Raw genomic sequence first — 14,476 nt, 5'->3', positions numbered from 1 at the left:
AGCATGGTGAAATTATCATGCAGCATGACTTGTTTACATCTGTAAAGTTGCATGCTACAGAAATATGGTGACTATGGGCAAGTGAGGGGCTGCTAATGTACTGAATACTTTTTGGGTAAATTGGGCACAATAACATGGTTAAGTAGAGTATAGCATCATCTTGGCATTGAAACCTATTCTTTTCCAGAAACTTTTGCATATACACTTTAAGCACTGTGAAAAAGCCCACTTGTCTGTTTCAGTTTCATAAACTGCCAGCAACCTCCTGGTTGCAGGCTATTTGATAGCAGGACAAGTAGAAATGAAATGGGAGCCAAACCATTTGGATGCAAACATTTCCATTTTGTTCCACAGCTTGTTGTAAACATACCTATTGGGCTTTTGTGATGATTTTTTATTTGACTCATATCAAATGATCTAGTCTCCAGATGACATTCATTAGCACTGCTGACAAAAGCCGACAGGATGTGGCCACCAATGTCTGCAAAATGTCAATGCTAGTGTAACTTCATGGCTGGATGTCTTGTTACTTACTAGACATGTGAGACTTTACTGAATGCATTCTGATAAGATAATATGTATTAATTCTCATTGATTCCAAGCTTATTGATTCCCTTCTAATAATAAACTTGTGCATTAAAATGGATTGTCTTGTCAAGGAAAACCAGAGAAGCGTATTTAGGCCTTAGGGCTTTTACTTAACTGCCACATAAAAAAAATAAGTACATACACAATAAGCAAACACTCAACTGCCAACACAATGAAACTGATGTTTCACTTTACTGACAAATTAATTAAAATGCTAGTTGAGTATCCAGAGGCAAAAAGTGCTTAATGAGACTGACAGTTACAAAGGAAGCTGGTAATCTCCAGTCACATTGTGCCTCCTGATCATATGTACACATTATAAATAGAGTTATATGAAGAATAAATTAGGATGAAATCCTGTACCACAAAATTGATCAGTTAGTCCACAATCTGAATCAAGCAATTTAATTGTGGCAACAATCCACTCATCTAAAAAAAGTCACAAAGTAATCTGTAATTGTAAAAGGCCAATGATCGAGCTGAAACTGATTACATTAAATAAATAAATCAATGGGTCAAAATTTTCACCCCTAGAATGCATTCTCCATTATTCATCAGGACAGTCTCCCTCTTAGCCATAATGACATAGTAAGTTAAAATTTCTCATAATAAAAAACAATGTCACAAGATGTATTAGTGCTTTGCCCGTTATTCACATAAAGGATAAAATCACGATGGGGTAACATAATTTATTTTAGTAGGGTAGGTTGGATACCCTGTATCTTCTTCATCTAATCTATGACAAGGTGCATTATAACAGGATAAATAAACCAACACACAACAGTACTCTCACATTCACTACTCTGATCATAAGCATGGGACAGAAAAACACCATGTTCTACAAAAACAATAAAAATGACATCAAACCACTTGGAACAAACATTTTACACGAACAACAGATTTGATAAAGGGGAGATGGAGTTTTTTTTATAAGGGTTTTTACTGACAGCAATTCTATCAAGATTAATAAAACACTTTACATAAATATATTTTCTCTCACGGCAACCAAGAAAATGGCTACTGGTTCACAACAGCATGACTGGATGGAGGAAATTATTTCTGATAGCTGTAGTTTGAAGGAGATTTGAATGTCCACAGAGTGTAAAAAATATGAGGTCCACCATCTTTTGTCTCAACTCTTTCTCAGCTATCTAAAGCCTTAAAATCCATTTAAACCCATCTCCTCCCCCTCAACTTCATCTCCCCTTCACAATTTAGGTGGTGAAATCAATATGGAATCACACCTTTCACCCAGATTCACCCACTGAGTCACCTAATAGAAAGACGTGGTGGTGTTCCTAGTATTTTGTACACTTATTGTGAGCTGTTTCTTTAGCTTTGGCTTGTGATTGTGTAATACCTTACCAGCAATCTAGGCTTGTATTCTGAAACACTTGGGAAAAAGGCTGTCTAAGCCAGAAACAACATTTCTTTGAAGGAATCCTTTCCTTTTTGTTCGAAAGGCCTGTTGATTAAAGTCCTGTTTTAATGAGAAATCCCTTTTTCCTGCCTTCAGACAAAATACTGAACAATGTGCTTTGTTGCAACTGACAGCTGTTGCCAGCATCCATTAAACTTAATTTAAGTGTGGGTCTGCCAAGTCATTATTCACCTGCCATACTAAACCACTACCAATCAAACAAGAACGCATTGCTTCAGTGAGCTACTGATGAATATAGCAATTTCCAAAGATGGGACATGTTTTAACAGTCTCAGTCAAGTCCTGCCATTACACACTGCTCTGCTCTGATAGTGTTACGCTGAGAACCTCGAATATCAGGCTTTAAGGTCTTCAGTGCACTTAAATACAAATTACACATGGAAACAAACCATGAACCAAAATGGAAGAAATGGAACCCATGTGCCTTTACTGTAATTATAAAGACAAAAGTGTAGTAAAACATTTCAATTTTAAAGACAGTCTCCAGTGCCACATGGAGAGCCTATACAGCTGCCATACTCAAAAACAGTTCTTTTAAACATAAATAGTATACACTGTAGAGAGTAGTGCATTACAAAAAAGCACAGCAATTCAGAAATATGCAATGGTAACCATCACTGAGTTCCGTCACTGTTGTTTCATACAGTCCGACATTCATGAGCCTCAGTTTATACAACATGTACCCTAAATCAGGGCCTTAAGTCGAGATATATATGAGTTTGATTACAGAATGTCCCCACATGTGTTTTATGTTATCGTGGTACTCTCCAGAGGATCTCCAGAGAGCGGTCAAACAATTAATCCCCCTCTGGCAAGCACTTTCACTTCCTGGGGAGTAGCGCTGCTAGTCGCTGCTTCTTAATGGGGAGAAAATGGATCTCCTGTGAGCTGACCTTCTTCAGTTTGATTGCTCTGTTTTTGGGGACTTTCTTGACTGGGTCACTGGGGTTATGCTGCTCCCCTTGAGGCCTGGATGGAGCTCCATAGAGCTGCTGCAGAGACGCCCCCTGGCTTCCATCCCGTTTGATGGAAAAATTCTTGGTGGATACTCCCGAAAGGCCTTTAATTTTCCCACAGAGGATGGCTGGAATCGCGTCCTTCACAGAGACAATGACCTTGGCCGTCTGCGAGGTACTGACTATCTCAAGGTTTCCAGCTCCACTGAGAGATGCCTCCTGACCCAGAGAACTAGACCCACTGGAACTACTGTCAACCACCCACTTATGCTGCCGACTGAACTCCAGCGACGCAAGACTGCTCAGGAGTCTAGAATCTAAACTCTGGGAGCACTCCACACCCAGAGACAAGGCAGTACCAGCAGTATCTTGACTAGATTGGAAAGCAAACTCTCCTGGTGACCCACTCGTCTGAATGCATTTTTTCCTCACACCAGCTACTGATAAGTCAAGCACACTGTCCTGTGGACATGTGTATTCCTGTTTTGGTTCAACTGGACATGCTCTGATGGAAAGATCTAGGACTTCTCCTTCAGGTGGAGGGAGTGAAGATGGGGACACATTTTGTGGATGAGATGATGACATCAATCTGCTCGAAGGTAAAGAGGGAGAGGTAGCATCTTTTGAATAAGTCTGAGTGCTTTTACTCACAGTGCAAACTGGTTTTGGCATGTTCCCCTTTGAGTCCTCAGTCTGAGGGATAGGAATGGGGATAGGAAGAGGAATGGGGAGAGGCACTGGCAGAGGAATGACAACAGGATAGGGGACTAGAAGTGTGGCTGGAGGGACCAGAGGGGCCAGAGGGGACGTATAGGGATGCGTCAGCGGAGGAAGTGGAAAAAACGTGGAGGCAAACGGGTCTGTCGGCACAGAGCCTGGTGACTGACAGGATGAGGAACTTGCCTGGGAAGGGAAGAGGTCCTGCAAGATAGCTGCAAATGCTGGGTTCTGGAGGAGAGAAAGCAAGTTAGCATCCTGGGCTGGTCCTGCTGACTTTTGGTCAACAGCTGGAGGCAATCCAACTGTCAAAGAGGAATTCTGACATAAGATGTTGCTTTGAAGCGGTAAGGCTGGACAGTTGGTAGTCTGGGGAATTACAGAAGGACTCAAGTGCTGGAGGACCTGCTGATCCAAGACCAGGGGCAGTGAAACTGGGCCCTGGCTTGTTAGAAAGTATGGTGCTGCCCCCATTTGGCCAATCTGAGGCCCAGTTGCTCCAGCCATCTGGAGGTGAATGGGCAGCATCAACTGACTCTCCCCCAAGCAGATTGGATGTAGTACAGTCGTGGCTACTTTCAGGGCCATTCCTCCTGGTGATTCAGTGGTTGGGCTCACCACTGATGGTGCAGGAGTCTCAACCAAGGTTGAGAGCCCTCCCTTTGTCAGTCCTGCTGCATTACCATCCCAAGAATCAGTGGGAGTGACTGGGTTTACTCCGTTCTCCACTTTACCAGTGATTTCTCCTGCTCCCACCTCAGCATTGCACACTTCACTCTGGGGGTGTGCCATAGTTATGGACACGTTATCATTACCATCCATAATCTAGTTTGAGTCAATGAAAATCTTCATTAAATGTTAGTGACAGGCCTCATCCATTATTCTTCTATGTAGCTCTGAAACATAAGAAAGGGAATGCTGAGTGTTATTCAATATGATGTTGAACGTCACAAAGGAACTCTTCACTGAAAAACAAACTTGATTTATTATGTGGGCAATCTCACACATATTCAAAAACTGTACACAGTCTTGCAAAATTCCTCTGGTTTGAGACTTGCTGAGTTAATGAATTGGAATTTGTCCCTTAAGTGATGTCATCTGGAGGACACCGACTCCATGTTATATTTAATCCAGTTCAGTGGAGAGACAAAAATGAGAGCACAGAATGGCCTAAGGCTCAGTGAGGGAGCATGATGGGATTATTTTAAATACATGGTCCTGCAAATTATTATTATCATATTTTTTAAAATTCTTCTTCTTCTTTTTTTTTTTTTTTTTAAATTCCAAAGAATGAATCGCAACAAAATGTTGAATAAACTAAAGACCGCAGCAAAAGTCTTTGGCTATTCAGATTTAGTATGGTTGCAATAGCCTTTTAACTTTAGTGATCCAACTATAACACGTGTTTCACTTCAGTTATTCAGCAGTAATGGCTCCTCACTGTGAGAAAATCCCTCCCGCTGCTGGTAAAACGCAAAACACAATTAACATTTATCATAGGGGCTTAGCACTTACCCCAAACAAACAATTACAGGAGAATTACAGTTTTCTACACCACACTGAATTCATTTGATATACTGTGATACAGGTTAAATGTCATGAAATGGAATTAATATTGAAAATGGGACTGGGACCATCCTGTGTCCCAGAGTCAAATTATCCCCAACGCCCACTGTAATGAAAATTTATACAGGGTCAACTAACCACTACAGCAAGGCACAAATTGTAAGTTATAGTAAAGAAAATAATGATATACTGTAAGAATTTCTCACCCTAAGAAACAATTCTCTCAGTGAAAACCTCAGTTCCATTTGCTAGAAGAAATGTAACAAATAAAATGTTTCATCATTCAGGATATGAAATTCTACGCTACTAAATATATGTGAACTCTTTCAGTGGAAGATGTTGCTCAGTTAAATCAACAAAGATAAAAACAAAAACAGATGTTGTATACATAAGCTTCCAATGGGTATAAAAGTAGCATGCCAAATATCGTAATGTATGTTATTCTGTCTAATAATATGACACTGAAATGCTTAGGGTATCTCTTTTAGTCATTACTCTTACAAGGAAATACAGCAAGAGTTCATCGTCTTCCTAAACCCAACATTCCCTAACATAAGTGGTCTTGGTGAGGTGCAGCAAATCACTCCATTATGCTGCCTGCCTTTTCCTGATTACAGACATACTGTAGAGTTTTTTTTTTCCTCTGCCCATTCCATTCCGCCCCTCCTCCACTCTTCTCCTGTGGTTTAAGACTTCAGATGAAGAGGTTAAGCCTGGGGTAATAAGCCATATGCAGCTGAATGTAGGGAAGCTTTTCATTTGCAAGGCCAAAGAGCCCCAAGCTATATTTCAATAGAAGAGGAGGAGATGACCCAGTTTGCTAAAGATCAAATAAATTGATGGAATATTTGAAGAAAAACATTCCTGTTGATATTACACTTTTATAATTTCTGCTGTGTTTGCCTTCCCAATTCACTGTATGACACCTCCACACAACACGGCCCACCCTGCGATGGCTGTCAACCCTCATCTATCTGTAATGATAAAACATCCCCAGGGGGCCTTGAGATACAATGCTTACAATGTCAGCAAGGTCAATTATTCATAGTGATGGAAACACCAAGGATAATGTTCAATACTTGGGAACAGGGGAACTTAAAGCAAGCTGAAAAACAACATCATAGCATGCAATATATTTTAAGTGAAAAGCTCAATTAAATGCACACATGGAATTCCAATTTGCTAGCGAAAGCGTGACACTTACTTATTTATGTATGTATTTATTTATTAATTTATTCCACTTTTTTGGACTAAACAGCCTTCTTGTGGTGTTGGGTTGCCTCGCTGAGCAGAGGAGGAGCAGTCTACCCCCCAGGCTGGTTTTATATGTTCTGTAGCATAGATGAGACACTGTAACAGGGCTCTGATGGATTACATGGAGGATTCAAGGGCCAGACAGTTGGCTGATCACCTCGTCGCCGTTTGACACATGGGAAAGGGTCTGGGAAGAGTGCACCTTGGGAATTACAAAAACATGCTCACAGATAGCCTACAATAACCCAATTAAAGCCTGTGTGTATTTATAGCTCGAGGCCTTTGTGTTACCACCCCTGTCTTTTCCCATAGCCGTCTAGAGGCGGCCAGGCTTCAGGATTTGAAAAGAGGAAAGTGTCTGTTCATGGTGAATGATAGCCAGGCAGGTCATGCTTGTCTACAGGCATGAAACAGGCTTATGCGCCACACACGCTGCTTTGTCCTCCTGGGCTCGCCTCATCCTGCAAGTCATGGGATAGCCGGCCAGACAATAAAAACGAGAAAAATTGTTGCCACAGGATCTATGCACATAGGTGGCAAATACACACACATGTACACACAGACAAACATTCACACACCCATTCATGCTATCTCTTTCTTTCTCTCTGTCTTAAACACACACACACACACACACGCACACATGAGCACAAGGCTGGAAACATTATCATATCACAGAGCTGAGCCTTTCAGTATCACTGCGCCTTTCTAACCATATCAAACATACAATTCACTGACAGTTTCCTTCCTTTTTATGGCTATATTGTGCCCTGTACATGAGTACCAATAAGCTGAACAAAAATAAGCCTTTAGTGTGGCTTTATCAATAGTTTTTCTACTCTTCATTCCGACAAAGGAAAATATAAAATCAGTTTTAATATCCCAAATGGAAATTCCCAATGGGACATTGAGATCTCTTAATTCTTATGAGCAGCTATTCTATTTTTTCCACTGTATTGATGTTGTGGAGTAAGTTGCATTCCAGGAAGTTTGAGGCAAGATATTTCCTGCTTGATAACATGGTCATGGGGTCTGTGACACAGTAAAGCCTCACTGACCAATCTGAAAGAAGTCTTTCTTACTTATGTTAAGACTCCCCTACTGTCCCAGGCTGCAATGGTTTGGCCCAATTACTCACAGTTGAATTAAGTAAAACGCCCTGGCAGCATAATTTACATGAGTCCCCTTTACTTTCCCTTGCTTTCAGGGTAAAGAATTACTTGACTTTTTACATTTCTATTCAGGAGAATAAACAAATAAGATTTTTTTTAAAGTGTTACACAGAGCCTAAAGATCAGGTGACCTGATGCTGAATAATAATCACTAACAGGGTGACATGTTTGTCTGACCCCACTAGCACAGCAGTTCATGGCTCACTGCTTTTCCTCCTCTTCACTTGGATCATGTGAGTGCAATATCTAACTTTGCAGATCATCAGAAAAAGGAAGTTTGCCCGCCAAAGTCTAAGCAGAGCCACAGTACAGAGAGCACATGTTCATCTTTATCAGTTGTTTGTTTTCCTGTTTTGTCTTTTTCAAACTATTGACCCTTGCAGTGACTTCAGATGTGCGTTCAAATAAAAATGAAGCAAAGGCCAAGGACAGTAATTACATCAACATTTTGTAAAAAATTCAGCTTAACTTAACATTTTCTTCATTCATACTAGGCCTTCTTCAGAATTTCTTCACACATGTTGCAAGGAAATGATCATGCAAGCCTGCCTGTGACCAAGCAATTTCCAAACAGTTATTAACTTGGTGCTGTGTGGGTCTCTGATTCTTGTAGATGTACCACATGTCTTCAGTGGTTGGGAACAAGAGCGACAGAGGCTCTGTCAGCTAAGTGCCTGTCCTGGTTTGTTCTTGCCTCCTTGCAGTTGGACTGCACTTAAAGAACTCATTTCCCTGTGGTCAAACAGAACAGATGAACTGCTATCACCTCCTCTGGCTGAATCTAACACCTCATAAACTGGCTGAAGGAACTACCACACAGAAAAATGCATCATTTAACATACATGGTTGAATAATTCTAATCTTTGATCATGAGAATACCCTAGTAAGCTTTAGGTTTAACTTGATGAATGTTTCCCAAAGGCATGGTGTCATCAGAGTTATAGTTTCCCATTTCAAGAAGTCAGGGATACAGTGGTTAAAAATAATCACTGAATGATGCAACAGAGTTTTCCTTACATGAGCTAATGCAAGAATCATGCAACACGAAACAAACCTGCAAGCTTGTTGTTGCACATGCATTTTTCATTTTGGCTCACCAGCACATGATGCTCCTCAAAATAACATTATGACCAGCAAAATCACAGTGTCCTCTTGCTTCTGCCATCGCTAATCCTCTCACATCATCAGTAAGAATTTTTTTCCCCTTAAAATTTAATAGTGAAGAGATCGGGTTTAGAGCAAAAGCAGCCAGTAACAGCTAATTGGGTAAATAGGCAAGCCCCAAGAAGAACACTAAACCTGACAGAAAGCCAGATGAAATCCCTCCCCTGTCCCATTTACTGTAATGACTTCCACATTTCCTCTCTTGCCTTGCTTCATTGACGGAATGTGTGCCATACTAAGTCAACAGCGGAGAGAAAACAACAACAACAAAGCCTTGGTAATAACTTCAACCACACTACACTGTCTAATTGACAATGAGAAAATAAGGGCTAGCCTCCTTCCTTATTATTTTGAACACTGCTTCCATAGAGTTCCTCTTTATTTTACAGCCGAGCACACATTCATCATAGCAGCATGCACACTTATGCAGCTGAAAACTAAAAGATGATGTTTAAAGAGTTTCTATCAGAGGGAGCAAAGCACTGGGAATGGAGCATGACAGATGAACTAAAAGGTCATTGGCCTTGACACTCCTATGCTCCAATAGCCAATTACCTCTCATTAGAGAGACATGCAGTGCCTCATTGTGAGCTGCACATCCTTAGCCTGGCTCATTAGACTTGATTCACGCAAGTGTGTGATCCTTGTCAGGATTTTCTTTAATTTGACCGCCTTTCCCTCATGCTGACCTTCTGGATGTAATAATATTAGTCAAATATAATGAATAATATCCTGATTATGATGTAATACTCACATAACTGAGTCTGACCATTGTGTGACCCAAAGTCAGTGGTCATCACATGACTATGAAAACTGAATATACACGGTCTTATCCCATCTGCTATTGAAATACTATATTCAAACGGTGAATAAAGCTATTTCAACCTAAATATGCATTTATATAAGGGTTCACACATTCATTTTAATTAGGGTAATGACATACTGAAATGCAAAAATGTTGTGTAGAGATAACAGTAATTAAAGACCACAATTTTACTCCTTCCTTTATGCCATCTAATTTTAAGACTTTATTATAACATGAGATATTTATTCTATGTGATCAAACTGCTCATAGTAAATGCACATGTCGCTGTATTTCACCAATCTAAATACTTATTAGGCTCAATGCAGATATTAAAATGCATATGTGCTTATAACCCGTCTGTCATGTCTTGGTGAGCAGCCTTTTGTGACAGTAAAGCAGCGCAGGCACACACACAGAGGCTGCTGGTGGAGCCCTGGCTACTGCAGCAGGCCCCGTCTCACACCGAATAACGTTACTTGGGCATCGGCGGGTTCATCTAAGGATATTTTCCTTCGACGCAATCGCACCCTTGAAATGCCTATCCTGCTACAAACAGCAGTGGCTCGCTTGCCAGCAGACGTGCACATTATGAGCTTGGTCACTGATGTCTCTGGTCCCCACAGCCCCCCATGCGCCATGAAAATGAAGGGAGCTTGTGCGCTATTTTGATCCCATGTATGCGCATGTCTCCACACACATCACACGGTAATAACATGAACTAGGTGTCTGAGGACGCAACGCTGATTTAAAACGAATAAAACAGGGCTAAAGGTTTTTGATGGTGAATTAGAGCCTGATATTTCGTCATGTCTCACCTCAACAGTCTTATATAAAAACGAGCTCGAGCTGACATACATGTTATTCAACGAATAACAGTCTTGATTATGTTAAGCTAGCTGCGCAAATACGTTATCCATTTGGGGAAAGCGCATTAAAACCGAGAATGTGTCTGTCAACATGTAAATAAATCTGAGTAAAACTCGTATCCTAATGCTAAACGAATTAATCTTCGAGTATGCGACATAAAACTGTAGTAGGCTTACCCTGGTTCATCTAAGGATCTTTTCCCTCAGTGCACTCGTTCCCATAAAATGAACATTTCGCTTCAAACACCAGTATTTACTCACCTCTCGGCAGACGTGCGCGTTAGAGGCTTTCCGAGCCGGTCATTCTGTGAATGGCATTGTGAATGGCATTGGACTAATATTATTTAATAAAAAAGATAAGGCTTTTATCTGTTCATCGCCGACCAGTCGTAGCTACTCCGGGCTGAAGGTGAAGCTGCGCACGCAGCATCGTCAGCGGGTCCTCCCTCCTCCCCGCTCTGGCTGCACACATGAATAAAAAAACACAGCGGCTGTGGCTTCATTTTGTCAGACGTGCAAGCAATTAGGCTACATATATCTTCTAATTTAACCAGGTCCCGCACGACGCCAAGATCAGCTGTTTGCCAACCCTGACAAAAAGATATGTCACTCAAATGATATATTTATCGACATTAACGCCTCAATAAACAGCCAGTACCTCTAGGAATGTTATAGTGATGCCATTTGAGATTTAAAAATAAATAAATAAACAAGATTAAAAAAAAGAAATAGACCATTAGTAAGTTAAGTTGACTGCAAACTCAGTATAGAACCACACAAAGTACCAGTAGGGAAAATTATGTAGTCGTGCTTTGTTTAGGATTGAAAGGCATGCATAACAGTCTTTTAATCATCCCTGTTTCCCTTTATCACTTGTATTTACTTATCATTTCTGACAGCTGAACAGGCCTTTATACTTGATGAGGCTGCAGCACAGCACCGGCTACTGCACAAGGATGGTTGGTGACTGACTGATGACAAAGGCAGAGAAGAATGGAGTTTGGCGGCGAGACAGCTGTAGATGAGAGACTGGCGGTGACAGGCCTGGGTGAGCAGGATCCCAAGGGTTTCCCTATCAGTTCCAGCCAGCCTAGGGCTCAGCCTCAGGGCCCCGGCCTCTCATTGTTCCATAGGGGAGGCTGTTTAATGCTCTATAATGAGCCTCACAATATACCCTGGTGGCACGAGGACTTTGGTGTGGCTACATCTCAGTGTCCCTCCCCCACCATGTTCACAATCAAATAAACATCTGTCTCAAATGTGGAAATACAGCTCATTTTAAAGGTTTCATGTGCTATTGTTATGGTGTGTAGCGCTCCAATCACCATTTGTGAAGATTAACAATTTTCACTTAAAGCCAAAATCCAGATAGAGCCATTATTGATGGGAAATCCACATGAGGTTTGAATTGTCAAGCAAAATGAATGTTGCTCTATTGTTGTGAAAGAAATCCCCTTCAGGTGCTCTCACAGTCATCTGGACTTTAAATCCCAGTTCATTCTCTGTGGAACGGCTCCAGACTTTAACATCTTGATGATATCACATCAGTGAACCCCCCCCCCCCCATTTTTTTTTTTTTTTCAAATTTCCCAATACATTTATTGCATACATGCTGGTGTGCTTGTGTCACTGTTACCAATGCACATAGGCCTACATCCCTAATACTATGACTGAATAGTATGCCAGTAAGTAACCAAGCAGGGGATACACATGGATGTCAAGGCTGAATGACCCTGAATTTAGGGCAGCTGGTCCCCTCACATAGATTGGACACAGACATTAGCCTATATTTCTGATAAAAATCCCAGTTTTTAAACAAGTTTCAAACAATTACTACTTCTTAAATATGAACCAGTCCTCCGCGGTCATTGCTTGCTCATTGCATTAGTGGTGTTGGCAACATCTGCAGTGAATGAGCGTTGAGAAATGTGTGTGTTGTTTTTCCCAGTTCAGCAGTTCAAATTGAAGGAGGCTCTTATTTGATTTTTCCACACAGACACACATTTTTTTGTCCTTGAGAATTGTCCTCAATAATCAGACAGCGATAAAATTCATGTCTGGCTGAAATTTGCTTTAGAGGCCTATAAACTGAAGTTAGCAATACTTACCATGTGTTACAAAACATATCAAGTTATCAAATACTGGAAAATTAAAGGTGTCTCTATAGTCAAGACAATGGCACTGGCACAGCTTGACTTGACAGTTCTTCATGTTTAGAAAGTAACTCCAAATTCACAGATTCTTATTTATTTCACATTCAGAATGGAGAAAGCACACATTTCCAAAGCACTGACGTCCTAATGTACGTGTTTACTGTATGACCACAGAGCACATCACTCAAAGGCTAACCAACCAGTGGAGACAAGCTTACAATTGTCTGGACAAGGTTACTATTGTCTGATATCAGATATCTTCCTCTTAAGACCAGAAATGCTTGATTTCTGCACCACCTACATCCAGCGCCAAGCCATGTTGTCTCCAGTGCTAATCAAGGTCAGCGCTCATGGTCAGAATGGCTTTTGATGGGTACCCACTTGGGATGCCAAACAGTCCAGGGCTTTGTTTGCCTTTTTTTCTCCACTCACAATCTCAGCTCAGTTAACATGCATTGAGAACAAGGCATTTTTGTCTGTAACAAACCCAGCTGACATTAACCAGAGCAACAGAGAGAAATCACACTGACTTTATAGCCGCACCAAATACTTGAAATGCCACGGGCAAAATAACACCAAAATAACAAATGAAGCTTGTCTGCGGGCTGTCTGCCCTCCACTTTATCTAATGCAGAAATAGCTCTTTTATTTATCTTCCAATTCATTTACAGCCAAATGCTTTTCACATTAATTTTGCGTCAAGTTAATGCATTTTCCTCTGTGCACCTTGCCCTGGCGCACAGCAAACAGCACCATCTAGTGTTCATTTAAAGTAAGTGGCATAGTGGTGTCTATGCCACTTGGTGTGGTAGTTATCATCTACTGTCAAAACGTAAACTCAACCTACTTTACATGCAAGGCACAAGTTGTGAGAAGCATCACAAAATCATGCAGCAGAGATGAATGTATGTGTGTTCACGGCTCACAGCATCGTAAACATTGTGAACTTTGTTATGGACACTGGAGTCTGCTTGAAATTAGTAAGAAATTGGACATTTATCCTCATGCAAACACAGTAGGCTTCCTGCCATTCTTCTGGAGCTCATGATGACATTTCTCACATGCTGGTAGTATTATAATTTATTAATTCTAGACATATTACAGTGCACGGTTTGGATGAATCTGGGTCTTGTTTGTGTGTTTTTGTTGCTAACCTCTTCTCCACCAGGAAGTACACTTTTTGTAAATGTGAACTGGAATGTGCCCTCTCTCAGTTTGATAGTATATTTGCTGTATCTTGTCTACTTTTAATTACAACATTATAAAGCCAAAGATAATTTCAAAGGCAATTTTTCAATAAAAGTTCAAAGACAGTTTCTCAGTAAATTTTCTATTCTATTGTTTTCTATTGTATTGTGCTGTGCTGTACTGTATTGTATTGTATTGAATTGTATTTATGCTGTGGGCCCATATTGTAGGCTTTGACATGTCTCCCTCTAGAGGCATGAAGAGAAAACAAACTCTACAGTCCAGTGAAGCCCTGTTACAGGCGTTTTATTCTTGTGGCAGAATTGTAACCTTACGTCAACTTGTTCTTTTAATCTTTAAATGAAAGGCCTAAGTATCATAACCATTACCAAATGTAAAATGAAAGAAGAAAAGGAAAAAAAAGGAAAAATGGAAAAAGATGGAGGCTCTCCAAATGACACAAAATACACATAAAATATATTTTGAGTGAAAGATCAACTGACAAAATCCCACAAACTCCAAAATAAATTTCTTTTGAAACACAAGTGGCGCTTCATACCACGCCGACTCAGATGAACAATAAACACCACAGCTGAAACAAAGACACAG

At 40.7% G+C, this 14,476-nt stretch overlaps 1 protein-coding gene across 1 annotated transcript; it reads right to left on the bottom strand.

Moving 5' to 3' along the window:
* Positions 1 to 677: 677 nt before the first annotated feature.
* Positions 678 to 10,935, bottom strand: rai2 (retinoic acid induced 2). Its single transcript, XM_030050105.1, has 2 exons — positions 10,788 to 10,935; positions 678 to 4,598 (listed from the first exon to the last, which is right to left on the bottom strand). The coding sequence occupies exon 2, from the start codon at positions 4,522 to 4,524 to the stop codon at positions 2,851 to 2,853; it is 1,674 nt and encodes a 557-aa protein (XP_029905965.1). The 5' UTR covers positions 4,525 to 4,598; positions 10,788 to 10,935; the 3' UTR covers positions 678 to 2,850.
* Positions 10,936 to 14,476: the final 3,541 nt, after the last annotated feature.

Source organism: Myripristis murdjan, chromosome 4 (assembly GCF_902150065.1).
Source record: "Myripristis murdjan chromosome 4, fMyrMur1.1, whole genome shotgun sequence".
NCBI lineage: Eukaryota > Metazoa > Chordata > Actinopteri > Holocentriformes > Holocentridae > Myripristis > Myripristis murdjan.
Note: the sequence above shows the minus strand (reverse complement) of the source record. Positions and strands in the feature narration are given on the sequence as shown.